Source organism: Pogona vitticeps, chromosome 8 (assembly GCF_051106095.1).
Source record: "Pogona vitticeps strain Pit_001003342236 chromosome 8, PviZW2.1, whole genome shotgun sequence".
NCBI lineage: Eukaryota > Metazoa > Chordata > Lepidosauria > Squamata > Agamidae > Pogona > Pogona vitticeps.
Window position 1 is genome coordinate 16,182,285 of NC_135790.1, and position 17,911 is coordinate 16,200,195.

At 43.1% G+C, this 17,911-nt stretch overlaps 1 protein-coding gene across 4 annotated transcripts in view; it reads right to left on the reverse strand.

Moving 5' to 3' along the window:
- ROBO3 (roundabout guidance receptor 3) overlaps positions 1-17,911 on the reverse strand; it is a 349,278-nt gene that overhangs the window by 22,217 nt on the left and 309,150 nt on the right. For all 4 annotated transcript variants that reach the window (XM_072978838.2, XM_072978837.2, XM_072978839.2 and 1 more), the window contains 3 exons: positions 12,644-12,849; positions 3,262-3,343; positions 526-694 (listed from right to left, as the gene is read on the reverse strand). In XM_072978838.2, the coding sequence (XP_072834939.2) occupies positions 526-694; positions 3,262-3,343; positions 12,644-12,849 (457 nt within the window). The remainder of the gene's footprint in view (positions 1-525; positions 695-3,261; positions 3,344-12,643; positions 12,850-17,911) is intronic.

A 17,911-nucleotide genomic window follows, 5' to 3' on the forward strand; every position in this document is an offset into this window, starting at 1 on the left:
ATCAGCAGGCTGGAGCCAGAAATTAGTAGACCCAGGTCCCTTTCTCTTGCTTTTCCTTTGGAAAATATCTTTCTCTCTTTCCCTCTCTCACTTCTTTCTAACAACCATTCTCTCTCTACTGCTTCACTCTTCCTGACAACCCTTTTCCCGTATAACCATGTCATCTCTCTTTACCAACCTTTTAAAAACTGTATCTCCTCTCTCCCTTTAATACCTCTTTTTCTCTCTTTGAATTTTCTACAACTTCTTTCTTTGGAACCGCCCCCCCGCATGCCTTCTGCCACCAATGTTCCCTTTCCCCTTTACTCACGGTGCGCCTTCTTCCTCAATCGCCCTTGCCAGAACTATGAATGGACGAATAGAGACCTTTTGGAATTAAGCCAAAGGACCTCATGCTGTTCTCAGGTCACAGGCTGCTAATCTGTGTGGACTAAACGATCAACTCTTTTTCACCCTCACGTAATTTCTCTGTTTGGCGCTCCAGGAGATCTGGAAATGCGCCTTTCCAATAACACGGGAAGTTACCTGAATGCTTCAATTATGTATGAACTGACAGCGGCGCCCCCACTCACAGGGCTTGGCTTCCAGATCAAAGCAACGCTGTTCTTGGTGACATCGGTGACCAGAGGCACAGAGGGTGGTCCCGGGAGAAGGCTGGGCTCCGGAAGCTGTGCTTGGAGATCAGCCCCATTCTCTGGAGAAGCAAATGTGGGGAAAGGGTGTGTGTGAGAACATCAACCAACCCTTGAGGGAGCACTAACCAAATCAGCTACAAATGACTTTTACATCATTAATGGGATAAGTTCAGTCTTGCGTGGCTTCTTTCTTCTTCTTGTCTAACAAGCATCCTTGTGGTCCACTCAGAGCCATAACTAGAGTGGGCAACCAAGGCTTTGATCAAAGGCAGTTAAATTTGGAGGGTGCAAATATTTGCTGCTGAAAGGCATGAACTCACTCACCCTGAGGATATCTACCAGCTCCAGCAACTCGTATTTAGGCAAATGGAAACACAAGGCATGGCTATCACATGCTCAAATCTAGGATTCTTCATTCCTTATATGCCAGTTTCATTTGACCTAAGTTTAACTAATAGGATACTTAAACTCTGGTGCAAAACCTCTAGTTACACCTCTGGATCCAGCTCTGCTGTTTCATATTTGCAAAGCAAAGATGCTCAGGACTCTTTAACCATTAGGGTTGGCTGGAGAGGCAACTTATTGTCCTCTGGATGTTGTTGGGCTGCATCGCCCCTAAACAGCATTGACAGGGATAAAAGATGATGGGATATGAAGGCCACCAATATCAGGAGGGCTGAAAGCTGCCCACTCACAGAACTCAGAAATATTATTTAACTTTGCCTCCCATGTTTCTCCAGCTGGCATGGCTACTGCCCTTTCTGGCTAGCAGATTCTGCGAGCTGAAGCCCAAATAAGTAAATTTCCGAAGCTCTTTTCGCTGCTGGGCGACATGTGTTAAGCCTTTGACCAAGGAGACATGGATTCAAATTCCTGTACAACCACAGAGGGTCCTTTCAGTCTAAGCTGTCACGCAGGGCAGTTGTGGAAAGTGTATAAAAAAGTGGAAAGGGGATGAAGTAGACACCATTCTCAACCTTTTGGGAGGAAAAGTGAAATAAATATGTGAATCTGTGGAAACTCTATCAACAACATACACATTTTTTTTAAAAAAAGAAAAGCCGGCTAGCCATTCCTTTGGCTGGAGAAAACAGGAAGGATTAGTCATTTAGGAAATGCTTCCACCAAACTAAGCTTCTGCTAAACCAGATCAGCCAGCTGCTGTGAGGTGAGGTTAAGGAAGGTCCATGCCACCAGACCACTGAAGGGAAAAAATTCTGTCGTCAATCAGGGAGACAGAGTCAGCCCTCGTAAAACTGCTCATGTTATTGCTATTGCTGTCACCGGTGCTATTTTATGAATGGCTGTAGTTCCCAGATCCTTGGAAAGGGCGGGAAAGCTGGCATGTTTGTGGGTCTGCTTTTTCGCTGGGCTTTTAAGAGAGCTTGGTAAAGTCACTTCTGGAGATTGGGTTTTTCAGATTTCTCTAGACAGCTTGGGCATTGGTCTCTGGCCGGGAGATTCTGTGAAGTTGTAGTTTTTAAAACTAACTTTCCCAAGCTTTGGCGGTTTGTTTTCCAAAACCACTTGGGGGGGAAGAAGGAGAGCCACAAAGCCTTTGAAATTCCACTGTGAGGCCCAGGAAACCTAGCTCAGCAGTATGTCTTTTTCACCAACAGCATTCATTCCTTGAGACAGGTTTTTTTTTCCTTCCCCTTCCAATGTAACTGCCTGGCCCAGCCCTCGTCAGCAGCAGGAAACTGCTTGCTAGGCAAGAAATCAAGAGCATGGTTTATTGCTTTTACAACGAGCCATTCTCATCTATGGATTCAGGCAGGTCTCCTCCTCTTGAGTTTCAAGGTTAAAAGAAATCAGAGCATGGAATCATTACTCTTTTGAACTACACCACCCAGAATCCCCTGCCAGCATGGCCATTTGAAAAAGCAGGTGACTGTGTTTTAGGAATCCAATCTCTGAAAAAGCTACCAGACTGAATAATGTCATCAATCGCTCGCCTCGTTTCATGACAGATAAACTGGGAACCAATGTCAGAGAATGGATATTATACCAAATACAGATGCATGCTTCCATTCAAATGCTGTTCTGGGTGATATAAAAAGGATCAAGTGACTTCGGAAAGAGACATTCATGCATTAGAAGGAAACTCATTAGATGGGCAGACAGTCTTCATGGTAGTCCCCAAGGCCAAGCAGATTCCAGACAGGTAGGCACCTGGATACAGGAAAGCCTTATGGGATGGCAGATGATCATCAACTCTGGCCAACAAAAAATCCCGATGCTCTGACCCCATGAGCCCTGGCTCCACTACACTCCCTCTTACAACAGGTGAGGCAAAGGGCCTAGTGAGACAAGGCTTTTAAAATAAAACTTTTACCTTTATTTAATTGATGTGTTAAAAAAATGCAGGTAGCATCAGCTGAGAAGGGGAGGCTAAAAGAATGTCATCCAGGTGGCAGGCAGAGCGGGAGGGGGATTTAATTCTCTCTTCCTCTGCTGCAGTTCTGAGGAAGATCTCTCCATGAAAGAAATCCTCCTTTGACATTCCCACCGTATGAAGAAGGGAGCAGGCATTTCACACGCTCATGTGAAAATGTAACACATACTTTTAAGAAGGAAACACAATGCCCTTGAGTCTCCACCCACACATTCCCTTGACGTGACTGACCTTGCACTAGAAGAGACCCACTCCATCTTGTTTCGCCGGTGGAGCTTGTAGCGATGCACACGTACAGTCCAGAGTCTGAAATCTGAAACATGCAGGAAGGGAGAATGTTATTGATCTCCACCCATGGCTTATTGCAGCTGTAAGAAGGAGCTTCGGGAGCATCTTCAATCCTTTTTTTTTCTGCAAAAGCATCCCTTCTCTGAATATTATTGCAAAAGGCAGCTTCCTGAACCACAGCCCTTTCACTATTATGGTATATCCAAACCAGCAAAGGCAGAGGCCATGCTAGCTGGGGGAGCCTGGGAGTTATAATCCAGAAAGGGAACTTTTCTAATCTCAGCCATTTTCCATGCACAATGATGTTTAACTACCAATACACCATCCATCTTGTCTACTCTGACTGCCAACTATCTCAAAACTTTCTGATTGAGAATTTACTTATTCACCAAATTTCTTTGGCAAGGGTGCAGTCTTTAAAAATATAAAAATAGGACAACAGTAACATAACACAATGCCTAAAGAAGCAAAATGTAAAAATGTCAACAGAGAACAACACAATTAATCATATTAAACTCAGTCATAGGATAAAAGTGTAGTGGTATCGTTTTCAGAGGTGCAGCTTTCAAATGCTTGGGAGAATAGAAAGATCTTCATCTGAAAAGGCCATCATGCAGAGACTCTTTAGAGAGGGCAATCTACAGATGGGTGTCACCACTGAAAAGTTTATCTCTTATATCCAACAATCCACTTTGCCTTTTTTGTTGCTGTTGCGGCACCTAGAGGAGGGCTTTAGATAAAAATGTTGGGGTCCACATATGGGAAGAAATGCTCGATCAGGTGGACCACACCCACTGGAAAAGGAATAGAAAGGGAAAGGAAAATATTCCAGGTGAATGACTGGCTACGAAAGTGGTGTCAACATGAGATATTTGGTTTTTGGGATCACAAGCTAAGCTTCCTGGAAGATGGACTGCTAGCAAGAGACAGCTTGCACCTAACAAGGACTGCGAAGAATGTGTTTGGCCACAGCATGAAGAACGTCATCAGGAGGGCTTTAAACTGAACTGGAAGGAGGGGGAAAAAACCAGCACAGAGGTAAAGATAGATGAAGCCTTCTGAACAGTAGAGGAATGGACCAAACAGTTCTAATGGCAGTCAAGAATAACATTAATAATCATATTCATAAAAATGCTCAAAGAAAAGCAGACCACAAATCACATAGTCACCAGTGCCTCGTATATACAAATGCCAGGAGTATGGGAAACAAATAAGAAGAACTGGAAATTTTAGTTCAAGAGGGTAAATATGACTTGATAGGAATAACTGAAACTTGGTGGGAAGACTCCCATGACTGGACTACAGAAACTGAAGGGCATAAATTGTTCAAAAGAAATAGAAAGAATAGGCAGGGAGGAGACTGGTTGTCCCATTGAGAGCATCTGAATCAATTTAGTTGTGGCAAAAAAACAAAAGAAGCATGGCAGTTGGACTCTGCTACCGACTGCCCAATCAAGGAAAGGATACAGATGAAACTTTTGGGAAAAAAATGGCAAGCATTTCAAAGAGACATGATACAGTAGTGTTGGGAGATTTCAATTATTCTGATATCTGTTGGATGGCAAATTCTGCCAAGTATGGCCCTTCCGAGAAATTCCTGGCTTATGTGGCTGATAAGCTTCTCCTAGAAAAAGTGGAGGAAAATACTAGAGGATTAGCTATCCTTGACTTCATTCTACCAATACAGATGACTTGGTGGAAGAAGGAGCAGTAAGGGGAACTCTGGGTGAGAGTGACTATGTTCTACTAGAATTCCTGATTTCAAAGGAAATCAAAGCAGAGTGTAGCCACTCATAAGCTGGATTTTTAAAAAGCCAATTTTAATAAATTCAGGACAATGTTAAGTAATGGCAGGAGATCTTAACAAGGAAAGGAGTCCAAGATGGGTGGGAGTTTCTAAAAAAGGAAGTTCTAAAGGCACAACTAAAGTGTGGCTTCACAAAAGCTCAGAGAGGACCTGAAAACTAAAAAAAGGACATTATCTAGATACATTAAAAGCAACAAAAAAGCATTCTTCAGGTATGTGTGTAGCAAGAGACAAAGAAAACAAACTGTGGCTCAGCTACTCAGTGGAGATAGAAAAATGATAACAGAAGACAAAGTAAAGGCAGAAGTGCTCAACTCCTATTTAGCTCAGTCTTTTCACCAAATTATCCTCTAGGCAAATGTGAAGAGCAGGTGGAGGGGACAGGAGTGCAACTGGAGATAGATAAAGAAATAGTCAAGGAATACCTTACTACCTTGAATGAATTCATATCTCCAAAGCTGGTTGAATTGCATCTAAGTATACTGAAGGAATTGGTTGAAGAACGCTCAGAACCACTATCCAGTGTCCCGTGATATTCTGATTAGCAAGCTAAATAGGTGTGGGCTGGATAGAACAACTGTCAGGTGGATACACAGTTGGCCACAGAATCGTATTCAGAAGATGATGATTAATAGTGCCTTCTCAAACTGGGAGGAGGTAACAAGTGGGGTACCCAAGGTTCAATCCTTGCTCCAGTGCTATTCAATATTTTTATTAATCATCTGGATCAGGGGATACAGGGAATGCAAATCAAATTTTGGTTGACACAAAATTGGATAGAATAGCCAATACTCTGAAGATAGAAACAACGTTCAAAAAGATCTGGACAGGCTTGAGCACTGGGCTGGAAACAACAGAATGAAATTTAACAGGGATAAGAGTGAAGTATTGAACCTAGGAAAAGGAAACCAAACACACAGTTACAAGATGGGGGATACCTGGCTCAGCAATACTATGAGCAAGAAGGATATTGGAATCATTGTAGATCCGAACTGAATATAAGCCAAGAGTGTGAAGTGGCTACAAAAAAGGCAAATGCTATTTTATGCTGCATTAACAGATGTATAGTCTCCAAATCCCATGAGGGCGGTACCGGCTCCCCTCTATTCAGCACTGATTAGTTCTCATCTTCACTACTGTTCTGAACCCCACAATTAAAGAAGGATGCAGACAAACTGGAACCAGTTCAGAGTGCAACAAGGATGATCAAGAGACTGGAAACCAAGCCCTATTATGAAAGACTAAATGAACCGGGCATGTGTAGCCTTGAGAAAAGATGACGGAGGGGGAGATATGAAAGCACTTTTCAAATATTTGAAAAGCTGTCATACAAAGGATGGGTAGGGTCTCTTCTCAATCATCCCAGAGTGCAGGACATGGAACAATGGGCTCAAGTTACAGGAAGCCAGATTTTGGTTGAGTATCAGGAAAAAAACTCCTAACTGTTAAGAGCAGGACAGCAATGGAACCACTTACCTTGACAGGTGGCGAGTGCCCCAACACTGGAGAAATTTAGACAACCACCTGACAGATAGCCTTTGATTTATATTGGCCTTATAGGCCCCTTGCAACTTTATTATTCTATGATACTATGATTTAGAACCACTGCAATTACTGTTGTTGCCAACTTTTTCTTGTCCTTGACCTTCTTCCTTGGTAGTGATGAGTATAACTGCAACACAAGACAGTGCCTTATACTATATCAGTCTGCTTCTCCAGCAGTGTTTATTCTAACTGACAGCAGCTCTCCTTTTCTTCTTCTGTCAGTCACCTGATCATAGGAATGCAGTATAGTGGTGCCTCGCTTAACGACGATAATCCGTTCCAGGAAAATCGCCGTTAAGCGAAAACATAGTAAAGCGAAATTTAAAAGCCAATTGAAACGCATTGAAACCCGTTCAATGCATTCCAATGGGGTAAAAACGCATCGTCCAGCAAAGATCCTCCATACGGCGGCCATTTTCACTACCTGTATAGCGAGGAATCTGCCCCTAAACACAGCGGGGAGCCATTTCAAGCACCCAGCAGCTATTTTGAAAACCCGACGATCAGCTGTTTTTGAGCGTCATAAAGCGAAAATCAGTTCCTGAAGCAGGGAACTGATCATTGCTAAGCGAAATTCCCCCATTTAGATCATCGTTTTGCAATCACAATTGCGATCAAAAAAAGATAAGTCATACAGCGATTTCGTCGTAATGCGGGGCAATCGTCAAGAGAGGCACCACTGTACTGCCAACATGAGACTGTTAGGATCCTAACTTAGCCCCTTCTAGAGATGGTAGGAATGGAACCAGAGACCTTCTGCATGGAAACCATACGATCTGCCATTCCTTCCTTTCATGCTGATAGTAGCAGGGATGGAAGCTGGACCTTCTTCATGTAAAGCACATGTTCTCCTGTGGAGTTACTGTCCTTCTCCAATCCCATGACCAAAGGTGGTGAAAGAGAGACTGCAAATGGCTTGTTGCACGTCATGCTGATAGTCTTGCCGCGGGGCAGTAGGAATGCAGTGAAGGGGAAGCGAGGGGGATTGTTTTAATGTCCGCACCAGGTGGGCTCCAGAGCTGGGAGTCTGGCACTGCTGCTGGCCCACTTTCTGTCCATGAATCAGAGTGGCCTGATGAGGCAGCCTGTCCTGGGGGACCATTAACTCATGCTAGACCTCCAATCCACCTGACAGCTCTAATTTTTTCCTGGGCAAAAAGCCACAACTGCTATAAAACGATGCTATTAGGCGCACTGGGACCCAGCAGATGCATTAACCTCCTGACTCTGCCACAATGCAGGCACAAAACTATTGTGAAATATTTCACTCCCCGCTGACTGCTGGCATCAATTTTTAAACAAATGTTTAGCGTGAGCCCTGTGTTTTGATAAGTAATTCATGAATAACCTCCATGTTACCCCGTCATCGGATCCGACTCTGGTGCAGCAAAAGGGCAGATTGGACACACCCAGCTTGGGCATGTTCAGAGGGAGAGAGGTATGCAATGAGCGGATGAATCCCATGCTCCTGGCCTTGTTCAGTTTATGCAACTAGAAGATGCCAGAACCTGGTAAAATGCCTGTTTTTGGGGATCACAATTCACATAATTGGCCACTAGACTCACAACTCGCTCTCCCTAATGGCAGGACCTTAAAGGCTCAAAGGGTCACAGAAATACTTTATCCTTGTGCTTTGGATTGCCAGGCATGCACAGCAACTAGAGACACATCTCCCTCTTTTCACCCTAGAGGCAAAAGGCATGTATGGAATGCAGTATTTTGGGGGAAGCGGAAAGGATCAATGGCATGCTGACCTTTTTACTCCTTGGTCATTTACTTCTCAACATGGTGCCCTGGGGAACACTTGTTGCTCATCAGGGATCTGCTGCCATTAACAGTTCTCCCCTCCTCTCAAAATCCACCACCATCATCCTAGAATAATGTTTTCTATAGTTAATTCACTGCTATAGAAACAATGAAACTTAATGGTATTTTTGAAGACTAAAATGTTGATGATTTTACTTTACAAAAATGTTAGTAGTTTTTAAGAAGCTACGTGACTCTTCATTGTTCTCACAGTAAATTGGCGCCTCTGCACGGCTCATCTGTGGGACTCAGGATAAAGAGGAGGAATTTAACAGCAAGAAGACAAATCTTGCCAGCCTTAGGCTTGCAGAGCATGATTTTCTTTTGGGCTTATCAAACTGTGATGCTGTCATCTTATCAACCTCAATGGAGGTATAATGTTAATGTGGTTTACCTCTATGGTTTTTCACTCCAACAAAGAATATCACATCTCTTGGCTTCCTGAAACAAAAGACTTCCCTATTATTTTGTGAACCCATATGAATCATGTTAGCAGTGGGGAAGATTAAATGAAGATGCCAGGAGGGGTGGGGCTCATCAAAGCAGTAGGAAATGAGAGCTGTAAGCTGCACCTGTCATTCTAATGCATGAAAATCATAGAATCATAAAATAATGTAGTTGGAAGGGGCGTATAAAACCATCGAGTCCAACTCCATGCTCCATGCAGGAATCCAAATCAAAGTATATTTGACGGATGGTTGTCTAATTTTCTCTTGAATGACTCCAGCATTGAAGCGCTCATCACCTCCTGAGGTAATTAGTTCCATTGTTGTACTATCTAACAGTTAGGAAGTTTTTCCTGATTGTCAACTGAAATCTGGCTTCCTGTGACTTGAGCCCATTATTGGATTCTTGCATTCCAGGATGATCAAACAGATCTCGTCCCTCCTCTATATGGTAATCTTTCAAGCATTTGAAGAGTGATCTCAAAATCCCCCCCTCAATCTTCTTTTCTCAGTTCTAAACCTGCCCAGTTCTTTCAGTCTTCCCTCACAGGGCTCAGTTTCCAGTCCCCTGATCATCCTTGTTGCCCTCCTCTGAAATTGTTTCCAGTTTGTAGGCATCTTCTGAAAGTGCAGTGTCCAGAACTGGACACAATACTCAAAATGAGGCCCAATGAGCACCAAATAGAGGAAAGCCAGTACTTCATGGGCTTTGGAGACCACTGTCTTCACCAGCAGATTCAGGGGGAAGCAGACCCATGATTCTGGCTGTTCTTCCAAAACAATCTGGCCAGTGCTTTGTGTTGAGTTATGTCTGTCATATGTCCTTCTCTGTTTTACTTAAAACAAAACAAAACACTGCTGAATAAAATTAATAACATAAAACAACATAAATGATTTTGCTTCCACCTGAGACAATTTGGAGAGAGAATTAAATTTTCTTCCGTTTACGGAACCCCCTTCTAAAATTGCACTGATTCTTGTGAAGGTGCACAACCCCCTTCCTCTTTATTAATATATTGATGAATTTATATATTCTCAGATTCTCACCACACATGAAAATAAGTACCTATTTTCTGACAGTCTCTCCAACACAACTTAGAATAATTTGTTTCTATGTGATTGAACTTCACCAGAGTTAAATACCTTCTCTAAACTAACTTATAATTAGAGATGGACGTATTTGTATTCGAATAACGAATATGCCCGCACAGATGGAAATAATGAGAGTCTAGCCCATTGGGGCCGGACTGTCCACTCACGATTTTGCCGCTGCTGCCAGCTCTGCGGAGGCTTCCTATTGCGCTGTTCTCCGCAATGGACTAGCCACTCTCCAAACCAGCAGAGAGGCTCGTCATCTCGCCTCCTGCCAGGACTGGGTAATCGATTGCAGACAACGGCACGACAGGAAGGTCCGACGAGCTCGCGTCAGCAGTGAAATCGTGAGTGGACAGTCCGCCCCCATGGGGCTGTACCCTCGTTATTTCCACCTGTGCGGGGATATTTGTATATGAATACCCCCATCTGTACTTATAATTTCCCCCCTTTATCTTCATGGACATGTTCAATATTCTTATATCCCATGTATTATATCAAACCTCAGTACTTCTCTCTTCTCCCAAATCATGTTCCAATAATGTTTTAAGAAAACCTCACTGGTCCTCTGCTTCTATTAATATTTTATAAACTGTTCTTTGTTTTGGACCAACAAAGAGTCTTGTGGTACCTTAAAGTCTTGCACATTTTATCGGGCATCACCTTTCTTGGACTGCAACCCAGCATCATCCGATGCGCAAGATGCCACCAGAATACCTATTGCTGATGAAACAGGCTAACACAGTTACTCCCTGCAAATTTGTTAGCTAGCAGTCCTTGGGTATGAGAGAGGGTGCTATCACTCCTCCGAAGTAAGGTTCAGCCTCAGTCTGGTGCTTCTTCATACACAGTGACAAAGCAAGATCCTGTTCTTTGTCCAAGGCAGCAAAATGTCTTGGGAGTCTTTGTACGGACATGATCTCAGAATACAAGACATCTCACAGAACTGTCATAGTGCTCAAAACTCCGACAGACACCTAGCTGTCAGTTTTGCACACTAATCTTGAAAACCACCAGCAAACAATCGTACAACGGGGTTTATTTTGCAAAATGTCATGGCAACAAGATGTTTACGGATTTCGGAAGATTCTCAGCAGAGGAACTGACAAAGGGAACGGTGACTTTGACAGCTTCGCTTAAAGAGGGTTAATTATGATCGAGTTCTCAGCGGGAAGTTATGTATAACTTTGCCCTTAATGGAATGCACTGCAGAATGGGTTTTAAGCCTGTAAAGGGACTGCCTTGGCTGGCTTGACTCTTTGTTTATTGATATTCACTTTGTTAAAAGCAAGAGAATTGTACTCAGCTGTTTGTTGCCAATAAAACAAAGAAATTGCTTACTGCCTTTTAACAACATTAATTTCTTAATAAGTACACGGCAGCATATTGGTCTCTCTTCCAAGCTGGCTTTCAGGAGTGTTTCACAATTCCTATTCAAGTCCTGAACTAGGCAATTATAGGCTCTCTCCCTCCCTCCCCCCTCTCTTTTTTTTATCAACTAATTCCATTACTTAGCAATTTAGCACAATTATGAAAGCAAGCGATTCAATTCTGAGCTACATTTGTTTGCTTGCTGCTTGCTCACTAGAGAGGCTGAATTCATCGAGATATAAGTGAGTCACAGTTTGGGAACATGTCAGAATATTCAAAAGATCAAATTAAGTATTAAAATCCATGGGCCAAAAGAGAGTAAACTTGCATTGATTGAACTAAACAAAGGATGGCTTTGAGAACTGGCCTATTGGGGAGGTGTCAAAAGATGGCTCAATCAATGGGAAATCCACAAGACCATCTACACAGAATATCAGTATGGCCTTGCACCAGAGGTGAATTCTCCAGTGACTGTGTTTTTATCACCAGTCACATGTCATGATGAAATTGCACATGACAAGGCGTTAACATTCATTCGATCAGGGCACGGAGGGGGAAATCTAAGCCTTCCTCATTCTGCTGAGGGCTTGATAAATATCATTTTTCTGAAGCAGATATGTGCATTGGGAAAGGGAATGAAAAAAAAGAAGCTGATTTTGACTTCTATGCCTCCTGAGATTCCAGAAGATACACCTTCAGCTAGCCCAAGATATTTTGCTGCCTGGAAGGGCATACTTCCCACCCAGTGCATCTATAAAAGCCAACTGTACTTTTTAGTTGAAACTTCCCACACGAAAGGTGGGACAGTATTCTCCAGTATACCTGAAAACAGCACACTAGTTTAGGGGGCAAAGAGAAAGCCACTGGCCACGAAGCTGTCACCTCCAAATATGACCTGTACTGCCCAGCTTCTGCTCTCTGAGGCGGACACTTCAACCCTGCCTTGCAACTCACAGTAAACAGACAAGATAGCAGATCAGAGGAAGAAGGAATTGTAAATTTGTAAAATTGTTTTTAATCCATATTGTTGTTGCTCTATTGTTGTAAACCGCCTAGAGTAGATAGGTGGGATAGAAATCAAATAATAAATAAATAAATAAATAAATAAATAAATAAATAAATAAATAAATAAATAAATAAATAAATAAATAAATAAATAAATAAATAAATAAATAAATAAATGCTGGGAGCCCAGGAAAGGGAATGTGGAGTCAAGGAAAGAAACTGAGCAAAACGGAACGGGAAACAAGCATCTTACCTGGAGGTTTGTAATCTGCAGTGTGCCGTTGTCCAACAGACTGATCCTTGGGTCACTGCCCACAATCCGTTGCCCATCCTTCAGCCACTGAATGCTGGGTAGGGGATTCCCAGTTACCTGGCACTGTAGCTGTGCTGTGGAATCTATGGCAAGTGTCTGATTGGTTGGCCCTCGGCGAATGATTGGTGGAATACGATCTGATGTCACTTTATGTAAAACAGAAAGACATACTAATGTAGTGTGGCTATCAATGATTTCTGCAGTGAACTACACCAGTCTGTAGTGTGTCTAACCCATTAAGCCATTTTGCACAGATAGTCATTTTGGATGGATGATATTTTGAGATTCAGGTCTCGGTGGCGAAGAAACATGGGCGGCAGATACCCAGGTTGAAATCCATTGGTAAATCACAAACAGAGAAGGCCCATTGAATCAGCGGGGATCTGATGAGCCACCTCGATACGTTTCATTGATTCAATGGGTCTGCTCTAGTTCTGACTTGCTACTGTATTTCACCCAGAGAATGATAATGCACACAAGAATTTTTAATCTATATAAACACGTGTTAAAGGAGAATAAGCAGTGTATCCCCTTTCCCCATTTTTTGGTTCTGTCCTTTGTCCAAGGAACTCAGACTGGCACATAACATTCTGTCTTCAAGCTTATAAGAAGTGCTCTGCTAGATGAAACCAAAGGTCTCTGTGGTCCTACATTCTATTCACAAACTGAAGATCATCAATAAGATCTGGAGACCATGCCACTCTCTTACTCCTGTTCTCCATTCATTTTCATTTCACTTCATTTTATGATGTGTACTCCACCCTTTTACTCAAGAGGCAGCTTATACTATTAAAACAGATAATAAATTAATCATTGTATTCACGAAGGCTTTCACGGCCGGGATCTAATAGTTGTTGTGGGTTTTTCGGGCTCTTTGGCCGTGTTCTGAAGGTTGTTCTTCTTGACATTTCGCCAGTCTCTGTGGCCGGCATCTTCAGAGGAATGGAGTAGAGGACATGGACAGAGTTCCTACTCCAGTCCTCTGAAGATGCCAGCCAGAGACTGGTGAAACGTCAGGAAGAACAACCTTCAGAACACGGCCAAAGAGCCCAAAAAACCCACAACAAATTAATCATTAATCATTACAATATTAAAAAGCAATTCAACAGTACCATATTAAAGCTAATACAGTGGTGCCTCGCTAGACGATTGCCTTGTGGCATGAAAACCCCACAAGATGATTGATTTTTGCGATCACTATGGTGCCTCGCAAGATGTTTTTTCAATGACTGTTCTTCGCAAGACTTTTTTTTTTGAGACTGATGCTTCGCAAGACTTTTTTTTTTTTGGAGACTGATGCATAGGGAACCTCGCAAGATGATTTTTTCACAAGATGACGATTTTTGCGGAACGAATTAACATCGTCTTGCGAGGCGCCACTGTATATAAAAACAGTTCAAAACAATTTTTTAAAACACATACAAAAAGACAATCTCATTAAAAATTATTTATTTATTTATTTATTTATTGGACTTATATACTGCCCCATAGCGCTACAAGCACTCTCCGGGCGGTTTACAATTTAATTATACAGCCTACACATTGCCCCCCCCCCCAGCAAGCTGGGGACTCATTTTACCGACCTCGGAAGGATAGAAGGGTGAGTCAACCTTGAGCCGGCTAGCCGGGATTTGAACCCCAGGTCGTGAGCACAGTTTTAGCTGCAGTACAGCGTTTTAATCACTGCGCCACGAGGCTCTTAAAAAAACCCTCAAAAGGCAGCCTGTTATTGAAAAAAAGCCTGCCTGAAAACAAAGATCTTTGCCTGCTGGTGGGAGGACATCAAATAGAGTGCCAGCCTGGTGTCCAGAGTCATGTCATCTTTGGCACCCTCATTACCATCAGAACAAACTTGAGGGTTAAGTTTGAGTGGAAGTCCATGGATGGTCTGGAGTTTCACGGTTAAATTCTAAGTTAGGGTTTGATTTTTTTTCTCTTCCCCCATACCAGCCTGGGACTAGAATTACTACATCACATTTGGTTCTATAGATGTAGTACACCATTAAATGAAACAACACGCTGAAGCTGTGAAAAAAACAAACGAAGCAGCAAATTCAGAAGAGATTGCTCACTTAACACTCACAGGAACTTTGCTGCTTTTGCATTACACGGCTTGCGCTAAGTAGACCACAAACATGAACAGGGTGTTTGCATAAGTCAGTCTCTAAACATGTCAAAACACAGCTGGGAGAAACCAGACAGAAAAGAAAGCCCAATGAAATCTTAGTCCCAGCCTTCCTAGAAAAGTAATACATTATCCAATTCCCACTCTACCGTGTCATTTCCCCTTATCAGCAGCATAGATCAGGCATACCTTTGCTCTCTTAAGCCAGGAAAATGATAGTGCCCTCTCCATTCCTTGTACACAAGACTGCTGAATTGGTAGCTCAGTTTTTCTTCAACCTTTCTGCACCACGCATCTGAAGGCAGCTGGGTAGCTTAAGTGGTGCAGGACAAGGCGCCTGACAAACAGTTCTCCCCATTTTGCTGCTGTCTCTCACCATGATTGCTCACTCTGCCTTATGGGTACAAAGCTCAGGGAACAGAAGGAACCACAGAAGGAAGACGGCAGGGCCAGAGTTCAAAGCTCCCCTCCACTCCAGCCAGCCATGACCATTGGCCATGCTGTCTAGCAGCTTCTGGGTAGCACAGCCCAAAACAGTAACTTTTCCAGGCTATGACTTGAAGAGATAGAGCAGGTCCATAGAATCACTCACTCACTCACTCACTCACTCACTCACTCACTCACTCACTCACTCACACACACACACAGAGAGAGAGAGAGAGAGAGAGAGAGAGAGACAGAGACAGAGACAGAGACAGAGAAAGACAGAGAATTGTGTATAATCCAAAGACCCCCAAAATCTGGAGCTAGCACTGGGGAGAAAAAGGTGTTCATTCTTGGTACTCCTCAAATAGGCCCAAGAGGAAAAATGCTTGTAGTGTGTAGCTAATGTGACATTTCTGCTGGGCTGTGATTATTCCATCTTCCATCCACTCTCACACGATTCCCCAGAATCAGATTGATCTGCGCAGCATCTTAAAAGCTTATTCCACGACAGAAGGCAATTTGCTTCTTTGCTGTCATGAGAGCTACAGGTGATGGAACTTATATGCATCAACATCAGTTTGTTTAGTAATGTGTAATTAAATAGTCAATTGAAGGCACAGATTAATTGATTACATACACGTAATGCCTGGGAACTACAGGCAGGCATAAATGTGACGATGCACACCTTCAATCTGCTCTATCACCTTCCTCCTCCAAAAGGACACAAAGAATTTTGATGAGCTGCCAAGATACAGATGGAAACTTTCTTCTTGAAGCTAATACGGGAAACACAGGGACATTTCTTACACAAAGCAGACTGGCTTATTATTAGATGCAGCATGAAACCATGTTGCTTATGATAAAGAACATAAGAAGGGCCCTGTTAGATCAAGCCAGAGGTCTATCTAGTCCATGATTTTATTTTCAAGGTTGGCTTGTTGACTGCCCTATAGCCAGACGAGAAGGACACAGAACATCCATGGCTTCTTCCCAGCACCTGGCATTATGCCCTCTAGTGCTGGTGTCCAGCAAATACTGATGTTTATCTAAACAAAATGGTAATACTCAAGCATAGAGAAGTATCTGCAGTTTGGGAATCCCAAATATTCAGCAGTTGAATAGAATAAAATATTTATTTGTTTATTTATTTATTTATTTATTTATTTATTTTATTTTATTTTATTTTATTCATTAGATTTATATCTCACCCATCTAGAATGTGTCTACTGTGGGCGGTTTACATATAATATAAAAATAAACTGAGGTAAAATCCAAATTAATCACAAAGTCCAAGATGGGAAAAGGAAAAAAAGAAGAAAGAGAGAAAAAGGGAAAAGGAAGATAGGCTAGGTAATGGCTCTAGGGAAGGCCTGCCTGTATAGCCATGTCTTCAAGCTATTCTTGAAGGCCCTCAGTGAGGGAGCCAGGTGGATATCTACAGGTAAGTTGTTCCAGAGGTGAGGGGCCACTGCTGAGAAAGCCTGATTTCTAGTTTTTTTCCCACCGGGCCTCTCTTGGTGTTAGGATCCTCAGCCGCCTGGCCTGACTGGAGTGGGTGATACGGGTAGAACTGGGCAGAAGAAGGTGCTCTGCCAGGTATTGAGGGCCTAAACCGTTAAGGGCTTTGTATGTAATAGTTAGCACCTTGAAATTGATGCAGAAGGTGGTCAAGGTGGGGGAAATATGGTGAAATCTTTTCACCCCTGTTAATAGCCTGGCTGCCGTGGTCTGGACCATCTGGAGCTTCTGCACCATCTCAAAGGAAGCCCCACATAGAGAGTGTTACACTAGTCTATTCTTGAGACTACAAGTGCATGGACCAGCGTGGTGAGAGCCCCCGCGTCTAGATAGGGACGCAGCTGGGCAATCCGCTGAAGATGTAAATGGGCAGACCGAACCACAGACACTACCTGGGTCTCCATGGTAAGTGCCAGGTCGATGGACCCCCGGACTGCGAACCAAATTCTTTGTGGTGAGAGTCACCTCCCCAAAAGAGAGGGAGTTCCCCAAACCACTGACATCGGGGCCACCCACCCGCAGGACCTCCGTCTTATCCAGGTTCAACCTTAGTCCATTAGACTGCATCCATTGCAAAACAGCTTGTCATGATATTGAAGGAGAGTGGGATTTGTAGTCAATAAGAATGAGAGAAAATGGAGTCTGTTAGGTTTCAAAGTGAAAGGGGTTGAAGACATGGGAATGTAGTAAAGGCTGAGAGGCTGTTTTTCCTAATTTACAGCCAGACTGGTACAGAGTGAACCCTGATAAGAATGCAAGGTTGAAGAGGCCCCAATATGAACACCCAACAAATTCCCGTCTAATTGTAATGGAAATAACACTCCTGCATCTCCATGAGAATTGGAGGGGGGATGAGCAGTTAGGCCTCTTTGAGTTAATTGGTTTACAGCCATGGAGGAGGAGGTCCGAGGAATGTATAAGGTTGAGGACTTGCCTCAGTGTAGTGGTAGATTTGTGGCCTCTGGAACTCCCTGACCTTGCCTCTTATCAGGGTTCACTCTGTACCAGCCTGGCTGTAAATTAGGAAAAACAGCCTCTCAGTCTTTACTACATTCCCATGTCTTCAACTCCTTTCACTTGAAACCTAACAGACTCCATTTTCTCTCATTCTCATTGACTACCAGTCCCACTCTCCTTCA